The 19,675-nt window shown below is 32.5% G+C and overlaps 2 protein-coding genes across 3 annotated transcripts; both read left to right on the top strand.

Annotated features, from left to right (window-relative positions):
• Nucleotides 1-2,001: 2,001 nt before the first annotated feature.
• LOC130823522 (COP9 signalosome complex subunit 6a-like) lies at nt 2,002-9,082 on the top strand. 2 transcript variants are annotated; one of them, XM_057688155.1, is made up of 10 exons: nt 2,002-2,115; nt 2,229-2,512; nt 3,349-3,437; nt 5,902-5,995; nt 6,769-6,830; nt 6,932-7,010; nt 7,109-7,201; nt 7,556-7,656; nt 7,742-7,797; nt 8,656-9,082. In XM_057688155.1, the coding sequence occupies exons 2-10, from the start codon at nt 2,239-2,241 to the stop codon at nt 8,735-8,737; spliced, it is 930 nt and encodes a 309-aa protein (XP_057544138.1). In that variant the 5' UTR covers nt 2,002-2,115; nt 2,229-2,238; the 3' UTR covers nt 8,738-9,082. The 2 variants fall into 2 exon arrangements, with proteins under 2 accessions (XP_057544138.1, XP_057544137.1); XM_057688154.1 differs by having other exon boundaries at nt 2,004-2,115; nt 2,237-2,512.
• Nucleotides 9,083-9,777: 695 nt separating this feature from the next.
• Nucleotides 9,778-15,762, top strand: LOC130823520 (putative PAP-specific phosphatase, mitochondrial). Its single transcript, XM_057688153.1, has 9 exons — nt 9,778-10,011; nt 10,118-10,214; nt 10,306-10,408; nt 11,317-11,528; nt 11,949-12,008; nt 13,790-14,178; nt 15,126-15,204; nt 15,384-15,434; nt 15,592-15,762. The coding sequence occupies exons 1-9, from the start codon at nt 9,905-9,907 to the stop codon at nt 15,742-15,744; spliced, it is 1,251 nt and encodes a 416-aa protein (XP_057544136.1). The 5' UTR covers nt 9,778-9,904; the 3' UTR covers nt 15,745-15,762.
• Nucleotides 15,763-19,675: the final 3,913 nt, after the last annotated feature.

Raw genomic sequence — 19,675 nt, 5'->3', positions numbered from 1 at the left:
GTAAATGAAAAGAGTGTTTCGGTTTGTTGGTTGGTTAAATAACTAAAAAAATGTGCTTTTTCTTTTTTTGGTTTTTTGTTTTTTTAATAAACTTTTAATTTTTGATTTGTTAGTTGCTCAAACAACTTAAAAGTATTTTGTAAATGATTTCAAAGCCAAAATCTAAGAAATTTGCAAGTAGTATTCATTGAGTTTAACTTCAAAAATGTAAAATAAAGTTTCAAAAATCCAATTTTTTTTGTTATCAAACAAGCAAATGAAAACAAACTCATTACAAATTATAATAATCATGAAAAATATTGAGATTAGATTATCATGGAAAAAAAAATAGGAGTATAATCTTATCACAAATTCTTGTGTGAGACGGTTTTATTGATGAAGCGTTTTTTATATATGGGCTGAATAGTCCAACTAACATAATTATTAACATACAAATTCGTTCTTTTAAAGTTGTTTTATCGAGAGATGGTTTGTAGAGGTGTTCATTCGGGTGATCGGGTCAGTTTTGGAACATATGTCATTCGGTTCGGTTGTATTTCGGATGCGTGTTAGACGGGTCACACTCGGGTCGGGTCTGTTAGTCACGGTTCGGTTGAAGATTGGTTATTTGAGCTATCGGGTTAGCATCAGTTCGGTGTCGGTTGAAGTTCGTGTCGAGTTTTAATCGGTCTAGGGTTGTCATCGGTTAATAATTGGTTTGGTTTTACCGGGTACAGATCATGTCCGGGTATTTTTCAAGTAGAATTCGGCTACGAATTACTTATTACTATCGATCGAGTCAATATTAGATTATGTTGTTGATCATTTTTTAGTTAATGATAAGGTTCCCTTTACTTAAAGCAAAATAGTTAAAATGCAAATCAATTAGTAATCATTTTTACATTGTTACTTTTATTTGTTTGACCGAAAATTAAAATTATAAAGTTTTATCAATTTTCATCTAATTCGATTAAAAGTAGTTAAATAAACATTGACCGTTGATTATTAACTCTAAATATATGAAATCATGTATTTATAAAATTATTTTATTAAAATATTTATCACTTTATTAGAATAACTAATAAGATAATTGAATATGAGTCGATCATACTTCAATGTAAAAAAATTGGTTCAGGTTTACAGCAGTTTGATCAAAATTCCGTTCATGTTAAGTCGATTTTAGCCGGATCGAGTTCGATTTCGAGCATGATTCGGGTCGGATATGACTCGGGTCGATCATTATTAGGTTCGGGTAATCTCGGTTAACGGTTATGTGTCGGTTACAAAAATCCATTACAGCTCAGATTTAATTTTCCCATTTTCGGTTGTCAACCAATTTGGGTATAAGTTCAGGTCAGGTAATATCCATTCGATAAACCTTAAAAAAAATACATTTTCAAGTCGGTTTACTTTTGATTTCGTTTCGAATATACGGGTCTAATCACTTTTTAACAACTCTAACGGTTTGTCATCAGTTCTAATCTTATTATTTAATTGGTCCATGAAACCCTCCTTGTAAAGGGAACTCCACACCCACATTTTTCAGGTATTGAATTTTCGGTAGAAGAAGAAGAAGAAGACATTACTAATTAATTGGAAAAAATTGGGTTCTTTGAATGATTTAGGGATTGGAAATCAAGGAGAAAGAAAGAAGGGAGAAACAGCAATGAAGATGAATGATTTAGGGATTTTCGAATGAAAAAGGAGCAGCAAGTGTTTTCTTCGAATGATTTAGGGATTTAAAACAGGCTGAAATGAAGAAGAAGCAAGTGTTTTATAAGGTCACGTGACAGTCAACGGTTAATTTAAACAGTCAAACGGTAAAAACCGTTATATGGTAGTGTTTTGCAAAGAAATGTATAATATAAGATAAGTTTTTGCAAAAAATTTTAGATAAGGTAGTTTTTTACAAATAAGGATATAGAATAGATAGTTTATTATAATTTTCTCTTATTTTTAAAATAAAACTATTAGTACTACAAATAATTAGTTTTAAAATCATAGCTAAAATATAAATACAAATGTTATACTCCCATCAAATTCACTTGTGAGGAGTGAGTATTTTGGTTTTCTTTACCATTCAAGTATTCCACTCCAGCAAGAACATCTCGAGATAAAATCAAACTCAGATTTTCGGTTTGTTTTCTGTATTCCTCTCTATATTTGATTTTTTTTGCATAATTAGCTCGATGATTTTCAATTTTTCGCAAAAACCCTAATCAACAATTTCCCCCTTTTCTTATTTGAAGTTGTGTAGATATGGCGGCGTCATCAAGCAGTGGATTAACATTCAAGCTTCATCCTCTAGTAATTCTGAATATTTCCGATCATTTTACGCGAGTTAAATCTCAATTGCAACACCCTTCTTCGCTTTCTAATGGCGGTGAATCGTCACCTCCTCCTAGGGTTTATGGATGTGTAATTGGCGTTCAAAGAGGAAGAACTGTTGAGATCTTTAATAGTTTTGAACTTCTTTATGATCCTATTAGTAATTCTCTTGATCGTGGTTTTCTCGAGAAAAAACAAGAGCTTTGTAAGTGCTTTTTTCTTATTGTAGATGAAGATTTCCCTTTTTGTATTTGTTTTGTTAATTTGTGATGAATTTTTTCTTTGAACTTCCATTTTTATTTTCTATTTCCCCCATTTTCTTTTTGATTGCAACATTTCTTAAAACTCGTACGTCAAATGTCAATGCACATACCTAAATGCTGATATTACTAAAATTTATAGATATTTCATTGAAATTGTATATTCATACGAATCTATTTAGATCTTACGTGATTATATTTTTTTGAAATAAGTAACAAGCAAGCAACGCATGTATATAGTGTAAGATTTTAAGTGAACTGAAACTGAGCAAGTATTTTGTTATCTTTTGTGGTTATTGTGGTGATGTTCTTTTTTTGTTGTTGAGTTATCACGAATGATGTCAATATAGTGTTTTTTCTTTGTGATTTGTGGGCCTGTGACAATTGGGGCAATGTTAGTGTTTTTTATTTCCCTTTTTTGGGATGAAGGTTTTCCCTTTATTCTTTGTTTTCTGATTGGTGTGTGAGCATTGTTTTTGTAAGAGCAAAAGATTGTTGCAAGAAGTAGAATTCATGTGCACACTTTGTGGAATTGATCTTTTGGTTCATGTAGTTGACCCAATCTTTTGGGATGAATGCTTAGGCATTGTTGTTAGCGCAAAATGTTGTTGAGTTGTGATGAAGTTTTCTCTTTTCTGGACACCCCAATTATTTGTTTGCTATTCTATTGTTTTTTTTTGACGCAATCAGGACAATTAAATGCTTTTTTTTTTTTTGTTGTTGAGTTGTTATTAATGATGATGGTATTAATCTTATGATTTTTAATGTGATTTGTGGGCAGATAAGAAGGTTTTTCCAAATTTCTATGTGCTTGGGTGGTATTCAACTGGAACTGATGCTCAAGAATCTGATATGCTAATACATAAAGCTGTGAGCAATCTTGTTGTTTCTGTGCATTATTTTGTTTTTTCTCTTAATTTGGAGCACTCTATTTATAACCAAGTGCTTGGACATGTATGTTGTGGAGTTTTATATTATATGGTATGTGTATTTCAATAGAATTAAGGTCAGCCTTTCATTTTCCCTGGTTATAAAGGAAATAAAGGGGTAGAGCAGAAGAAGGTAAGGTATGCAATGGAAAACGCAGCATTTTCATTTTAATTGAGATTAGTTTTTTCCACCTTTGAAAAGGGTTGGTTCTTGTAGGTTGTTGTTGTTGACGAGTTAATCCCATGTTATGTGATACGACTTTGGCATTGTTGTTTATAATACATATTTTTTTTATCCGAAACTACAGAAGTTTCTCAAGTTTAGAAAGAAATACAGGAAAAATTGTTTTGAGACACAACTTTAATTTGATGGACTACTGAAGTGTTATTGTAATGTGATGATGATAATTGAGTTTCTAGAGCGCAGGAAGAGGGAATGGAAGTCTTGTGAGGTTAATATCAATACACATCTCACTATAGTTCGAGATTCAAACTTGTTGGTGTTCTTGTTTGCTTTATTAGTCAAATATTTGGAAGAGTTGGGTTAAGTCAAAATTGACGCTGGCTTCTAAGTTCCCACAAACAAATTGGGTGTGGTGTGTGCGCGCGCGTGTGTTCTATTGGCATAAGTTGAATATTTTAGTCTCTGAATTGCCCATTCTCTAATAATGGATGTTAGTTCTCTGGTTCATGGTCTTGTGGGTTGAGAGATCTGAGACTGTTGTGTTTCTTGTTCTTTAAAGTTGGTCCACGAATTTTTCACTCGAAACCCTAATCTTTGTATGGTTGATTGTCAATATGTTCTATGCCATTGCTTCAACTCCTTGTATAAGACTTTTAAGTTTTGATTAGATTAAGGCAAAGGGATCAAGTGTATGCTATCGTATTTTACATTAACTACAAAGAGTATGAAAGCGCAAGCCTCAAAGAGGTTCAACAAAGAAAAACAAATGAAAATATAATGCAAGAATGAACACAAGTGTTTATGAGGTATCTTGAATACCTCCCCCTCAAATGTAGTTTATTATAATGAATTCAACAATTACAAGTATAATAAACTTCCTTATCTTGAGAACAACCTCTCAAGATCACAAATACTAAAGCAAAGTAAGAACACTCTCAAGTTTCTAACAATGCAATAGCCCTCTCAACAATATGTGTGTTTGTGGTGTTTGATACTATGAGTGATGAATCCTATTTATAGGCAAGGCATTCATCACCCTTAGTATTCCCTCATAAATCACCATAAACCACAATTAACATTCTAATTAACTATGACAATTAACCATAGTAATAAACATCACAATAAACATTACATTAAACCAGCAAGTAATGCACCTATTCAATGACTACACAAACATTCTGACCAAAACAGAATCCAATGCAGTCTTCTGATCTTCCGCTCGACCCGAGCCACTACCTCGGTCGGTCGAGCGAGCTTCCAGAGAAGCTACTGACTTATTCTGCACATACTGCTCGACATGTTGCTCGACCGAGCCACCCCCGCTCGACCGGTCGAGCGAGCCCTCACTCGATCGAGCGGCTGGTCGAGCCACACACAGCCTGTTCCTCTTCTTGTTGCTTCGATCAAACAACTCTCATCAACCGTTCCAAACCTTAAACCACCCACATTCGACACATCTTTATCGACCCTCTCTAAAGTACAAGACAAAGCATGTTCGACTATATGTTTAAAGTTAACGTCATCACTAAGATTATTGGCACTTGCTTTAACAGAGTATATTATTCCATGTTCTGTCCTATTGCACTTTATTCTTTTTTTGTAAATGATCACTTCAGATCAGAGCTGCCAAATCCTAGAGTTCAATTAACTATCCGAACTTCGATTTGTACATCCTAGATGTGAAAAATGAAGTCTAGATGAGACCTTCAATTAGATCCTTGATTCAAGTTCATTTTAATGTATTTCAGTTTCACAACTAGTAGACACCAATGTCACATGATTTGCTAATATGATAATCTCCTTGCGATTGCAAATAAAAAGACAGTGAATTAAGGCCAATTTTGGGTTATTTTTGGGTCATTTTGTGTGAATTACGAATTAAAAAAGAAAATGGCGAATTTATTTTACACTAGTAGCCACTAAGGGAATTTTTGCTAGACACTACAATTTGTCTGTTTTCTTTTTATTGCTGTTTCATCATCGTTCTTTATTATTGTTTGGTGTATTTGATTCGTTGCATGTTTTACATCTAGGGATTGGACATCGAAGCTGAACTTGATTTCTAAGAGTTTTAGTGAATGATAGATGGTCTTTTTTTTACTATTTCATATTTCAAATGTATGATTAATTCTTGTGTTTTGACAAGCATGCATGTTCTCTTAGAAGAGCATTGTTATGGATTAATTTTCTCTGCTAATGAATTATAGTTATTGTGGTTCAGCTGATGGATATCAATGAGAGTCCTGTTTATCTTCTACTCCACCCTTCCATCAATCATGCACAGAAGGATCTACCATTGAGCATCTATGAAAGTGGTATGTTTGATTTCCACAGCGATCTTCCACTCTTGTGTATAATCATATATTTGTATGTGATTATAAACCCATGTAACGTGTCAATTAAGGATCTCCACTTCTATGTTCTCCACTTGTTGCTTGTGGTTAAATATGTATGTGCTGATAATCGTATAATCTTATATTTGTATGTCCTCCACTTGTTGCCTGTGGTTAAATTTGTATGGATTTAAGTTGGTAATGGTGTGATGTTTTTGTTGAAGATACCTTGGATTCCTATGGATCATGGGTAATGCGATGCTCTGTTTGGGGGAAGGCTGTTTTTGAAGAGTTTGGAATTGTGGAGTTAAGGTTATAATTTGTGGTCAGTGTTGATATTCATGTGAAGCAACTGTCCCATTCTGCAAAAAATGTATTGTCTATCTAGAGATTTATTTTTGTTTTTAAAATTTGAGTTAATAGTCTGTCATACTTTCGCTGATGATTACTTCTATAAGAGATGGTCTCTCTACTAATTTGATTATAGTTAAGGTTGGTTTACAGTTTGACCTCTCTATACTGGTGTATTGTCAAGAGCTATATAGAATAGTGTTGGAGGTGGTTCTTGTTACCAGTATTGCTTCTTACTCTACTGTCATCTGTGTTTGTTATTTGGTTGTCCTGCCGTTTTTGGTTCCTTCAATGAGGACTCCATTAAATTATGTATGACATGCCTTCCAGGTTGCAGCTCTTTACATAGCTATGAAGTTTTTGCTCTCTAATTTTGTATAATCGTTATTATTTTCAAATTCCAGAACTACATGTCATTGATGGTCTTCCTCAGCTAATCTTTGTTCGTTCGAGCTACACCATTGAGGTAAATCTATCTTGCTGCTTCACTTCTCTCCCCAATTCCTCTGCACATATGCGCTCTGGCTGATTTTGGAAAATATTTTTAAAAAATTAATATTCATGAAGACAGTAGAAGCAGAAAGGATTTCAGTCGACCATGTTGCGCATCTTAAACCAGCTGATGGCGGTTCTGCTGCTACCCAATGTGAGATCAGCAAACTTATTTTTCCTTGTGAGTACATAAGATGAAGCAGATTGTGTTCTAATTTTAGCTTATCCGAAATGTTTTTTTTTTCTATGCAGTGGCTGCTCATTTGACTGGTATCCATAGTGCAATTAAGATGTTGAATAGCCGAGTTAAAGTTCTGCTCCAGTATCTTCTTGCCATGCAGAAAGGTAAATTTAATGTTCATGCATTAGTTTTAAGCTTTGTTGAAGGGGTAGCTGCAGGAGTGGGTTGGATATAGAGTTGGTTTACTAGGTGACGTGGTAGCTCGGATAAGGTTGGTATATTGTGGCAGATAAATAATACTCCGGAACCATATAAGTTCATTGCTGTTTAATGCAGTGTGCATACTTGTCCTATATATTCCTGCCTAGGTGCTAGCTTAACGATATCATTTTCTTACGTCACTACTAAGTATTTAAACTAGGGTGATAATGGTGTCATGATGGGATAGCAAGATGAGAGGCATAATATCACTTAAATCTCTGTGGATTCATCTACATCTGCTTTTATGTTCATTACAGGTGAGATTCCCTGCGAGTATTCACTATTGAGACAAGTTTCAAGTCTTCTAAGGAGATTACCTGCCATTGAATCTTTGAAATTTCAAGATGACTTTCTGATGGTAATAATCATTTATTATCCTTTTATCATCTATCTGAGATATATATCTGTGGAAAGAGTATTCTGAGTTTTGAGCTCTTTTTCAGGAATACAATGACACGCTGCTGGTTACTTATCTTGCCATGTTGACCAACTGCTCTAGGTAATGATGTACATCCAGAATAAATTCCTATTCCTTTACCCAATCCTATCCCCCACACCCCGAATTTCTTCGCGTCTTTTATTTATCAGATATATTTTCTTCCATCTCAACCTACAACTGTTTCCATGTTTATTGTACTGCATCGCTGCTCTGCATTTTGGTAATATTATTAAATCTTTTTTGTTTTGACTTCCATAGACCTGATGCTGTATGACCTATAGTTGTCTACTTTATTTCCTTCTCTTCACCATTATCATATTTCTATATTGGTGCCTAAAAATCTGTATCATAGGTTTTTAGGATACAGTTTTTTCCTGGCTGGCATTTGGAACCAATGAGAGTCTGTCGCTATGTTTCAAGTGATGTGAGAGTTTGAGATGTGAAATGGACTCTGTCCCGATGAATTTGAAACAATAACAAATGACACAAAGATTAAGGAAAGTGGGGACATTTATGTTCTGTGGATGGTTTCAAAAGAGAGAATGTATAGATAAAAATGAAAGAAAGTGGTGACATGTTTTTCCATAAAAGAAAATATGAAAAGTTAAATGGATGGACGAAAATAAAGTACTGGTAATTCAAAGGAATAGAGGGAATAGAAACATATATCTAACTTCTATGAATAATCCTTTCAAATAGAAAATGGTCGGTCTTTAGCGTCCTCCTCGCTTTCCTAGGACACTGATCTATAACATATAGATCATTTATAGATCATCGATGTTTGATGATTCTATGACAAGGGGTTTGAAATGGTTTTTGATTCGAGTGCCATTTGCGTTTTGATATTGCTTAATGTCTATTGTTATGCATTAAGGTTCACCTTTACTTTAAGGACTAACCTTGCTTCTTTTTATGCAGTGCAATGAATGAACTTGTCGATAAAATCAACATTGCATACGATAGGCACAGTAGGAGGGGAGGACGGACAGCTTTTATATGAACATAGTTATTTGCCCCGACATCTTTTTAGTTGGACCAGAGCGTTTGTTTCTTGAGAACGATCTGAAGCCGAATTCGATCAGGGTTTAGGTGTGAATCACAAATGCGTCAATTAAAAGTAGATTTTTAGTAAGTTAGCGACTGTTTCGCCTTCACAATACATTTGGATATGATTAGCATGTTTTTCCTGAGTTCTTGGGTGTGTTGATTTTGATTCAATGTTGAGGATACAAGTCATGGAACACATTGTGATTTGTGAATATTGTGATGGAATACTTACTCTGAATATTTTCAGCTGGGATTCAGGATTCTAATGGAAATTGGTCGTTCATCGGCATATGCTATATTTGCTATTTTAGTTCAACTTATTAAATTTGTTATACATGAAATCGCACTTATATTCTCTCTATCCTCATCCATTTATACATTTAAAATATTTTGGCTACAAATTTAAAAAAGATACAAATTTGCTTATGCAACAAACTCAAAAAGAGTTTGCAATAAACCAAGAGTTTAAAATGTACCCCAAAGTTACTAAAAACTTATCTTTAAAAGGATATTAACATTTTCAAAGTCTTGATCTCAAATATTTGACAAAAGTCTTTATTATGAGTATAAATATTAAACTAAATAAAAATACTCAAAAAATTTTAAATATTTCTTTTGTTTTTTTACTGTCACTGCTTTTGTTTCGAGTTATTTTATTTTATTCCTTATTTAGTTTTAGCTTTTAATCTCATTTATAAAATTATTTAATTTCTTTTATCTTACACATATTTTACTATTAACTTATTTTTTTAAACAAAATTTGCATGTTCAAATTTATCAAAGTAAATTTTACTTTAATAAATTAATATTATCTCAAAATAAAATCAATTATCATTTAATTACATTCAAAATAACATCACCTAAAAAAAAATTTTAACGAACCTTTTAATCTAGTCAAAAAAAACTTTCATTCTCGTTTTTACTCTGGTAAACTATCTAATGACGAACGATTATTTTTCAAACTACCTTATATATAATTGCCTAATTGGCCAACGTGTAGTAGTGAAAATCATACACAAACTATTGAGCTTTAAACGTTAGCAACAGCTTCTTCCGCCATTGTTAATCACTCATAACTCATCTCTATTCAATCTACTTACTACTCAAATTTCTCACTCTTATGGATCTCCGGCTCTCCACTTTTCGATTCTCAAAAATCATTTCTTTAAGTCCTCTTTCAACCATCAAATTCCGCCATTATCAATCCTCCAAGTTCTTCACTATCAGGTATTAATTTGGACTACAAGATTTTGAATTTGAGGTTTCTTTCAAATTTATCTTTTCGATTTCCAGCGATTTTGTTTATCTTTGATGGTTATTCATTGAAAATTAGGTCAAACTTGCCATTTTCATCTCAGAAAGCTAAGCATTACAAAGAGCTTGAAGCTGCTGTCAATGTCGTTCATAGAGCTTGTCGCATCTCTGTTGATGTACTTTTTATCTTCTTTGAAAATGAAATTTGAATCTTTTTTATTAAATTGGTTAGTTGAATTATAGTTCTGTTGTATTGTTGAATTGCAGGTGCAAAAATCATTGTTTTCTGATGATGGTAGGGTTTTGGAGAAGAATGATAATACTCCTGTCACAATTGCAGATTTCAGTGTTCAAGCTCTAATTAGTTTAGGTATCGAATATTAACTCCTTTTTCGCTAAAAAGTTGCTTTGTGGAAATTGTACTTGGTACACGTTAGAACTAAATTGGATTTGAATTGAATTTATAAATTATGAGTATGTGATAGTGAAAGTGATTGAATAATTGACGTAAACTTAAAATGAGTTGGAGTGAACATACACTTACCGGAAGAAGTTGAATATTTTTTGATACTCCTTGGTACAAGTACATAACTTAGCTTTTTTCAGTTTGATTTGATATTTGAACTGAGGGAGAAATAAAATGTTCGAATTGTGTGGATGAGGATAAAAGAGAAATTAAATGAGTGAATGAATTTGGAAATACAGCAAATTCAACAAGACAATGAAAAAAAAGAAAGTGTAGAAGTTTCAATTGAACACATAGGATGATGTACTATTTGTTGGTGCAATTGGTTTAGTAATATTCTCTCTTTATGCTTGGAATGGGGGTATAAAATGTGGAGCTTTAGGCCTTTAGATATAGGGTATTTATAAAGAAGATTTGGTGGATGAAAGAGAGTCTGGTGACTGTAAAGGAGGTGTGGTGATGCTCGAGAGACAATGAAAAAAATAAGTGTAGCAATTTCACCATGAAAAGCATTTCACCACTGTCACAACGATCACAATCACAAAACAATACAATCTGTTGATATTTGGGATACCAGCTCTTGCTAGGAAAATATTGTATTTTACTTTCAAATGCTCTTTGATTTGAATAAGTTATGGCCTTTTCTTGTTTACCTTCTGATGAAATTTTCACTGGGTATACAGATTAGCTTTTCAGTCGAATCATATAAAATTTATGGACTTACGAGTTATAGCTGTAAGAATGGACCCAAACATAATTCTGTTTCATGTTTATTGTTTCATTATCAACCATTTATCTTCCTTATTGGACAGAGCTGGAAAAACATTTCCCAGGGATTCCCTTAGTGGCTGAAGAGGACTCTGCTTTCTTGCGTTCTAATAATCTAGCTGATGCCGTGGTCAAAGTTGTCAAAGATCATACGAGCTTCCCACGTGAACACTTAACAGATAACAAAGTGTTGGCAGCAATTGACAGAGGAGGGAGTAATGCTATTGCTTTTGAGTCCAAGCCAGCCACGTACTGGGTATTTTTGCAACAGCTTTAAGCATCTGATGTATCGAGTTTAGTATGACATTTCTGTTCAGGAGTTTTTTTGATGACCAACTATCATGCCTATGTACTGTCTTGAAAGTCAAAGCTTATCTCCATATTTGGTTGACTGGGATGTTGGGCTTAATTTAATTATAACTTGTTTTACTACTTAAAGTTCTTCCATCCTTGTTGTGTGTGTGACTGCTACGGCGTCTTTGTTCCTAATACCTTTGTTGCATCTTTTAACATCTCTGAGGTCTGCATGTTTTGTTAATTACTGCTTAATATGTCTGTGTTTTCACAGTTCACAATTTCTCATCATGTCTTACAGTTGATTATAACACTTGTGAAGTTCTTGGTTCTTAGTTTAAATTTAAGCTGATTATTTGGTTCATCAAACAATACACTGCAGGTACTGGACCCAATAGATGGGACACGAGGGTTTCTCAAAGGTGGCAGTGCCTTATATGTGGTATGTTCCTTCTCCATTCCTGCTAGCTTTCTTACGTGAGATGGGCTAGTGTCTAAGTGAATACTGTCATTAGGGTTCCTTAAAGGAAACTTATTAGGGAAACAGTTTTGCTGGAATGTGGAAAGTCTGTTCTTGTGGGCTATTTGGTAGTTTGGATGGAAGGAGATTGATTGGTGGATAAACCTTGCTCAACTGTGTCTTATTATCTGGTGTTTAGTTCTTTTCTAAGGATCAATGGAGTATAGCACTTTGTTATCAGCATTTATTGTTTATTTCTTGATTTTGAAGATAGGATCTTTTGTGGTTCTTTAGATTGAAGGTTTGAGTTTTTCCTATAAGTTTTTCTTTTTTTTGTTTTCTTGGTGTTTCAAGGTATTGCATTTTTTATAACACATCAAGGCTAAAGCCGTAAATCTCAACAATATGGGGCCTGCTACATGAACCAAACAAATCAACTTGTGTCGCAAAAAACATTATATAGTAGTTGATTACCTACTGCTCCTTTTAGTCCTTGAGTTTAACCCCTTTGTTTGAAATTCTCTCACACAAGGAAATGCAATGGGAGAAAACTCAAAGGGTGTTATTCATCTGGGATGTGGGTTTGTGCAGATGTATACAACTTCAACCTTGACTAAAGACTAATAAAAAGGATATTTTGAGTAATAGAATTTCATATCATTTAAATAAAATTGAAAAAAAAATAAGACTGAGACCAAAGAGCAAGACTACCAGGAAAGTTGGAAGATCAATCTTCCTAATCTTAGGTATTGGGGCAAGCGATGTGCAGTTAGCTTGTAAAGGCAGCAATGTAAAAGAGGAATAGATTTTTGTCGATTTGATCTGAATCTATAATGTTGTTGATATTTAGATTAGACAATAAAATGCATAGGGATGAAGCATTATTGATGTACTATTGATGTGCATTTTGTTTTTAAAGATTGCTATATGTAATTCTACATTATAACTGACATGAAACATATTGGGTGAACTGATGGCCATTACTGTTTTGATTTCTGAACTGATTTTTTCCTCCGGCGGATGACTGCTATGTATTGTGAATAAGGTGATATGTGAGCTGATACAGACTGTGTACGGGCTATGGCCAATATGACTAAAAAAAATCATTGAAGCGTCAGCTGTGACCCTTTCTGTGACACCATAGAAATGCATAGTTCCCTAATACATGGCAATTATGGTGACATTAACAGCGAATAAAATCTCCTATCATATTTATGATGCATTTGTTTGAGGAGATTGAAAATCTTTGAAGAAAATCGTAGTATCAGTAAAATTAGTCGCTACTGCAGTAGAGAAACCAACAATGATGCTCTACTTTGTTTTTACCCGTGTCTATGTCCTGCAGTCAGCAGTTTTAGATTTCAATACTTAGGGTTCACTAACAATTTTTGTGTCTTTTTAACATCTTAATTTGGGATGGATAGTGTTAGTAGTTAGTACATTTTGAGTTTTTCATTTGGAAAGGACTATAGAACATGCTTGATACTATAATTATAAAGGTCTTCATATTGGACAAAATATTCATATTTATGGAAAGTTTACTAGGACCATGAAAAATTGTTCAGAAATTTTAGATGCAAAATTATGTTTGATTTCTGATGTACTTTCTGTTATATGAATCAAATTCTCAATGTAGCTGCCTGTATCAGATCTGTGTATGAAAAACATATAACTACCCTATCAAGAATTGAAAATAAAAACCATGAATTTGTGATTCATGTTAAAGACTTTATTCAATTATTCTTGCTATGATGTCATTGTAGGTTGGACTGGCACTTATAGTTGAGGGAGAAACGGTATTGGGGGTTATGGGTTGCCCGAATTGGAGAGACAACCCTTTGAATGAATCTCTTATTGATGTCAAAGAATGCCTAAAGGAGGAATCTACACGAGGAATTATTATGGTGGCACATTTGGGCTGTGGGACATGGAAAAGTAAACTATCAGACTCGTTTGGTGGTCTTATGAGTAAGGATAACTTTTGGGAACGATGCTTTGTTGATGGATCTTCTGTAGTTCATGAGGCACGTTTCTGCATACCAGAAAGTCAAAAATGGGATTCAATACCCCTGTCAAATTCTCTTAGTGCAACAACCAATCCTAATAATTTAGGTGAGAAGCAAGTTCTACTTCTCCCAACATGCTGCGGAAGGTATACCAAAATTCATCTGTAATTAAGTTCAGTGCTTGATGCTTGGATACTTGGCCCTCATAAAATTTTCTCTTGTGGTGTGTGTTGGTTTGTTAGTTCAAGAAAAGAATTCTGACCTCAATTTTAATTGGGAATGGAGATTTCTCCCTCTTGAGCTCTCTATTTTCCCAGTTATTAGGCTTGATACTCATAAGCAGAGTGAAACTCATTATGTATCTACTTGAAGCTTTATAAAAGGACAAAACGTGATATTGGAATCCATTAGAAAGAAGCAAGCTTCTTTGAGTGAAAATTGTGCCGGCTAGTCTTAAAAAATATGTTCACTTATGTGTTGTTTGATGTTTTTGTCTTCTGTCCTACATTCATCCCCTTCTCAGTGGTTGTTAACCTCAAAGACATGATCAAAGACAAGATCTTCATGCTATATTGTAATTGTTCTTTAATCAACTAACACAAAGTTGAATGCATCAACCATTAGATAGGCAACTCACATTCTCAAATTCACCTTCTCTTGAAATCTTGTGGGCTGTGGCCGTGCTTTAGTGGGCCCAACGTATATTACTTGACTCTTAAGTTCTTGTATTTCTATTGATTTTTTTGGACTAGTCCTTCATCCTTGTTTTCTGTTCCCGATCCTAAGCCAAATCCCCCATTGCAGTAGTAGTTGATTGCTGTCTAGTCTATTGAATGTTTTTCTCTAAGTTGGTCTGTTTCTCAAATGATATTTATTTGGAACTAGTTCGTCATCATTGTTTTCTGTTCCCGATCCTAAGCCGAAATAACCAAATTCTCCGTCGCAGTAGTTAATGGCCACCTCGTCTTTTCTGGTGCTACATTATAACAGACATGATGTTATTGGGTAGTTCTGACTGTTCACTGCTTCATATATTCAATGTTTTTCTCTAAGTTGGTCCGTTTCTCAAATGGTTTTTTTTTATTATTGGCAGTCTATGCAAATACTTAACAATTGCTTCAGGAAGAGCATCTGTTTTCATTGTTAGAGCAAGGACTCGAACTATTATGAAGGTATTTTCCTGTACTGTATATTTCTTCCACCAAAGTTCTTATTCTTGTTAAACCTTCTGTCATCTCAAGATTAACTATTACTGCCTTCAACTGTGTCCTTTACTATTCAAATCCATGGGTTTTAAGTATTACTGCCTTCAACCGTGTCCTTTACTATTCAAATTCATGGGTTTATGCAGGCTTGGGACCACGTTGTTGGCATGATTTGTGTGCTTGAAGCTGGTGGAAAGGTTGGCATCACTCGTTCTCGATTTCTCGTAACTTTAACTTTTATACTTCAACCAGCAGATACAACACGTTTCATTTAGCATTCCGAGTTCCAACAGTTAAAATTTTGTCCGCGCTTATATAAGATTGACATTATGACATCTAAATATATCTGAACAGGTCAGTGATTGGAGCGGGAGTGAAATCGATCTTGCTGCTGATGAAACAGCACGTAGAGTTATTTCTCCTTCAGGTGGTGTTCTAGTGAGTAATGGAACCTTGCACGACCAGATTTTGGAGTTACTTTCTTCGAAGTCTTCTGTTGTGTCTTAAAGATCAAAAGGCATCCAGGTATGCACTAGACTTCTAGTATTTTGATTTTGGCTATGTTATCAAGTTATTTTTTTTTTGAGTAAAGCGTTGGTTGAGGGAAGGGGAGGGCTAAGGGAGGGGGCAACATCGTAAATCAAATCCACGTCTACTCTGGTTAAAGTGGTACATACTTCAACTGAGACAAAACTTGATTCATGGTTATATTATTATTTGTTTATTATCATATTAGTTAGATACCAACTAAATTTCCGTACACATTTTTTATGTTAAAGTATACATTCGATTATTTTATGTAACTAATGTATGTTCAGCTTTCTACTTTTGTATGCTAAAGCTGGAATATTCATTCTTCTTCTTTAGCTTGGGCTTATAGACTAGACCTGAATAGCTTACAAGACGATCTGCAATGTGAAGTAGAAGACCAATCAATTATTTCCTTCGTCCCTTTCAATTTACAATACATAACTCCTAAAGCTCTCATATGTTTTGCGCATATGTTAGCAAATTTAAAAAGACTAAAGGATTATTGAAGTGAATAATGTCATTGAAATCAAATTATTAAATGTCCATCAATTATTCTTTTATATAGTCCTCCATCCCAATCATTTTGTCGAAAATTAAAAAGTTGAAAAAAAGGGTTTAAAGTTGTAGAATATTTAGAAATATGAAGGATTATAGACAATAAAAGTGGTGGGGTCTTATTAAAAAAATTGTGGAAAATTCATTGGAACGAGCTATAATGGAAAATATCAAAATATATATGGCACATTAAGTGAGGGAGTATATATATATATATATATATATATATATATATATATATATATATATATATATATATATATATATATATATATATATATATATATATATTTGTTAATCTTTTGTCAAAAAAAAATTTACTCAATCAACGAAATATTGTGACTGATATAAATATATTTTTTATATATAAAAAGATTGACTTAATAAATGTCATATTTAAAGTAACAATACAAATATACTTAACTAGTATGAAATCTCGTCCAATGTTTAGAGTTCTTAGTATCCATATATATATATATATATATATATATATATATATAACTTCAAAAAAATTTAATATCAAAAATATTTAATATTAATAAACATACTATATATTCTAAAGATATATTCTTAAGACGAAGTTGTAATTGTTAACATATAGTGATATATGACATTGTTTATTTGTGTAATAAACCTAAATAGTATGATTTTAAATATAAGAAATAAAATTGTCTTGTAAGTTAAATATAAATGATTGATACGTGATATTATTTGATTTTCATAATTAGATTAGGCAAATATATCATTAAATAACCAAATAAGAATAAAATATTTACAAAATATAATTTTAGGAATATATAACGTAACTGATAGAATATACTATTCAATCAATGGATGATGTATATATAGATACAATGGATGAGCGAAGATTACCTACTAGAATATTTACATGATACTCAATATATTTTAACAACATATGTTAACATGATAAAATTTAAATACTTTTATTCTATCAAATATATAAATATTCTATTCTATAAATATTTTGTCATTCACTTTTATTCTTCTGCAACCATTTTAATCGAAGTGAATGCTTTACTATATATATATACATATTTTCAATTATACAATTATATACAATAGAAGCTAAGTGAAGTATATTCCTTAAACCATAATAGAAAGAATGGCGTTATCACTGTTCCCAACATCATTCGAGGCTAGACTTGACCTAATCGGAGGCAGCGAAAGTGAAGGTGCTCGTTTATCGTTCTCCATGGATGAGTTTCGAAGGCACATATACCAGTTTTTGCCTGCTCGACGGAAAAACCACTGGGATACTAACGAAGCCATATCAATTCCAGTTCGATCTTCGACTGATCACATAACCCTTTGCATGACATTGGATCGTATTAATGATAGTATATGTTATCTTGGTGCTGGTATTTGGTGGTACTTTGTTCAACAAAACAATCTAAAGCCTGGCTCTAAACTTAGCCTTATTTATAGAAATGATGCTCATGAGCTTGTTATTACCAAGATTTAATGAGTTTTTTTATGAAATGTTAGTTTTTAATTTCAATAAGGATATATAGAAGGCTATGTTATCCTTCTATATCTATGTTTTAGGTTATGAGATTGATGCATGAATAAACTAATTAGTAATAATAATGATTGTCGTTTATGATATTTTGTTGGTAGTGGAAATATATTATTATTGGTTCTATTTGTGAATTATGGGTTAATTTTGTCATGATGATAATCTCTAATACGTTTAAATATGAGTTAAAGATGAATGTGCATGGCCTTTTTAAATGACAATTGATAAACTATTGGTATCACATACATTTTGTATCAGTATGTGTAGAAGATAATTACTTACTACTACGCCTATGTTATATTCTATCTACGTTTTAGGTTATGAGATTGATGGTCCATATTAACCCAAATAATTGATAACCCAGAAAAGACAAGGTTCACTTTTCAAAGATTGTTTTGAAGCACACTGTGACACTGGTCGATACAATTTCATTCAACCCAAAACAAAACATATTTTTCTTTTATTTTGTGCCTTCAAAATATGTTAATAGAGCAAAAAAATTGGAGATATTATATATTACTATTTACACACGTTGTATGTTTGATTTGATCTTATTCAATAAATGAAAACTTTTGAATGAAATTTTTTTCTTTCCAAAAAATTGATTTATTGCCTATTGGTTATGATAAACTCATATATAATTCTTTTGGAACAATTTCATTTTAATTTTTATTTGCTGAAAATAAATCACTTAGATGGACAATATGTTGAGGTTATTAGCGTTAATTTTTTCAAAACAAAAAACTTACAATTAGTTAGTTTGCATTATTTTTTTTTAGTTTGATTACTTATTTTATAACTTTAAATTTAAATATACAAAATAAAACTTTGAATTGTGTTGTCTGTACACTTGCATTACTAAGAGTCTAAGAACAATGCTAAGAATCTTAGGTTAGACTACTGTTTAGGGTTTTTCCCTTGTATTCGATTTTCACCGCCTAAAAAAAGTTATTCTATCTCTTTTCTTGTCTGTAGAGATTCTTCGACTTATCCAAATATTTAAAAACGGAGAACAATGCTCGTGAGCTAGCATTCTCATTGTTGCTTGACAATTGCAAGAGACTTTATTTAAGACGTTGAAGATACACAAATTTTAGTTAAAAAGTCAATATTTAGTTTTTGTACTTCTCGTGAAAATTGAAAATTTGTCCATTACATTTCTAGCCACAAATTCTGAACTATATTTTGAATGGTCATATTTTGTTGGGTTGCTTAGTCGAAAGTGAAATTAGCATTTTATAGAAACTTGGTATTAGATATTACACAAAATTTGACATTCGTCCCAACAATTAATATTTAATATTAAGTACTATATATAATTCTTGTTTTATCAATTGAATAAATATGAATATTTACAAGTTGATATTGTAAGAATCCGAATGAATAGAGAAAAAAATCTACGTAGATGACAATGGAATAATTAATATATTGGTTATTATAGCTGATTTTAATTATTTGAGATTAGAATTCTAATGCAAGAGGAGTCTTTTTGATTTTAGAAATTAATTAAATTTAAAAACTTATAACTTGTTAAGAAACACTTTTAGTTTTATAAAACTTTTAGGGGTCGTGGTGAAATTAGAGATGTTTATTCGCTTTTTGGGGTCTTAGTTATAATATATTGGGTTGGACTGAATACTGTCGGTTCATATAAGTATATGTAAATATTTTAACACTCTTATTTGATTTTAATATGAATTTTGTCGGATTAACTGAATTCAATCGTATTCATTTTATTTAATCGGGTTACTTTTGTACAATTCTAGGTTGAACCCTTTGCAACTGATTGCATTTTTGCCAATGATCAATGGAAAA

This window comes from Amaranthus tricolor, chromosome 9, assembly GCF_026212465.1.
Source record: "Amaranthus tricolor cultivar Red isolate AtriRed21 chromosome 9, ASM2621246v1, whole genome shotgun sequence".
In the NCBI taxonomy this organism is placed as follows: Eukaryota; Viridiplantae; Streptophyta; class Magnoliopsida; order Caryophyllales; family Amaranthaceae; genus Amaranthus; species Amaranthus tricolor.
The sequence above is the reverse complement of the archived record's forward strand: the minus strand, read 5'-3'. Positions and strand labels throughout refer to the sequence as shown.

What these genes read in the sequence shown, in the direction of transcription:
- LOC130823520 (XM_057688153.1), top strand. Translation starts at nt 9,905, where the DNA reads ATGGATCTCCGGCTCTCCACTTTTCGATTCTCAAAAATCATTTCTTTA. An exon ending in TCCAAGTTCTTCACTATCAG is followed by an intron (nt 10,012 to 10,117) that starts GTATTAATTTGG and finishes ATTGAAAATTAG; the next exon opens with GTCAAACTTGCCATTTTCAT. An exon ending in GTGGCAGTGCCTTATATGTG is followed by an intron (nt 12,009 to 13,789) that starts GTATGTTCCTTC and finishes ATGTCATTGTAG; the next exon opens with GTTGGACTGGCACTTATAGT.
- LOC130823522 (XM_057688155.1), top strand. Translation starts at nt 2,239, where the DNA reads ATGGCGGCGTCATCAAGCAGTGGATTAACATTCAAGCTTCATCCTCTA. An exon ending in ATATGCTAATACATAAAGCT is followed by an intron (nt 3,438 to 5,901) that starts GTGAGCAATCTT and finishes ATTGTGGTTCAG; the next exon opens with CTGATGGATATCAATGAGAG. An exon ending in ATTGAGCATCTATGAAAGTG is followed by an intron (nt 5,996 to 6,768) that starts GTATGTTTGATT and finishes TTCAAATTCCAG; the next exon opens with AACTACATGTCATTGATGGT.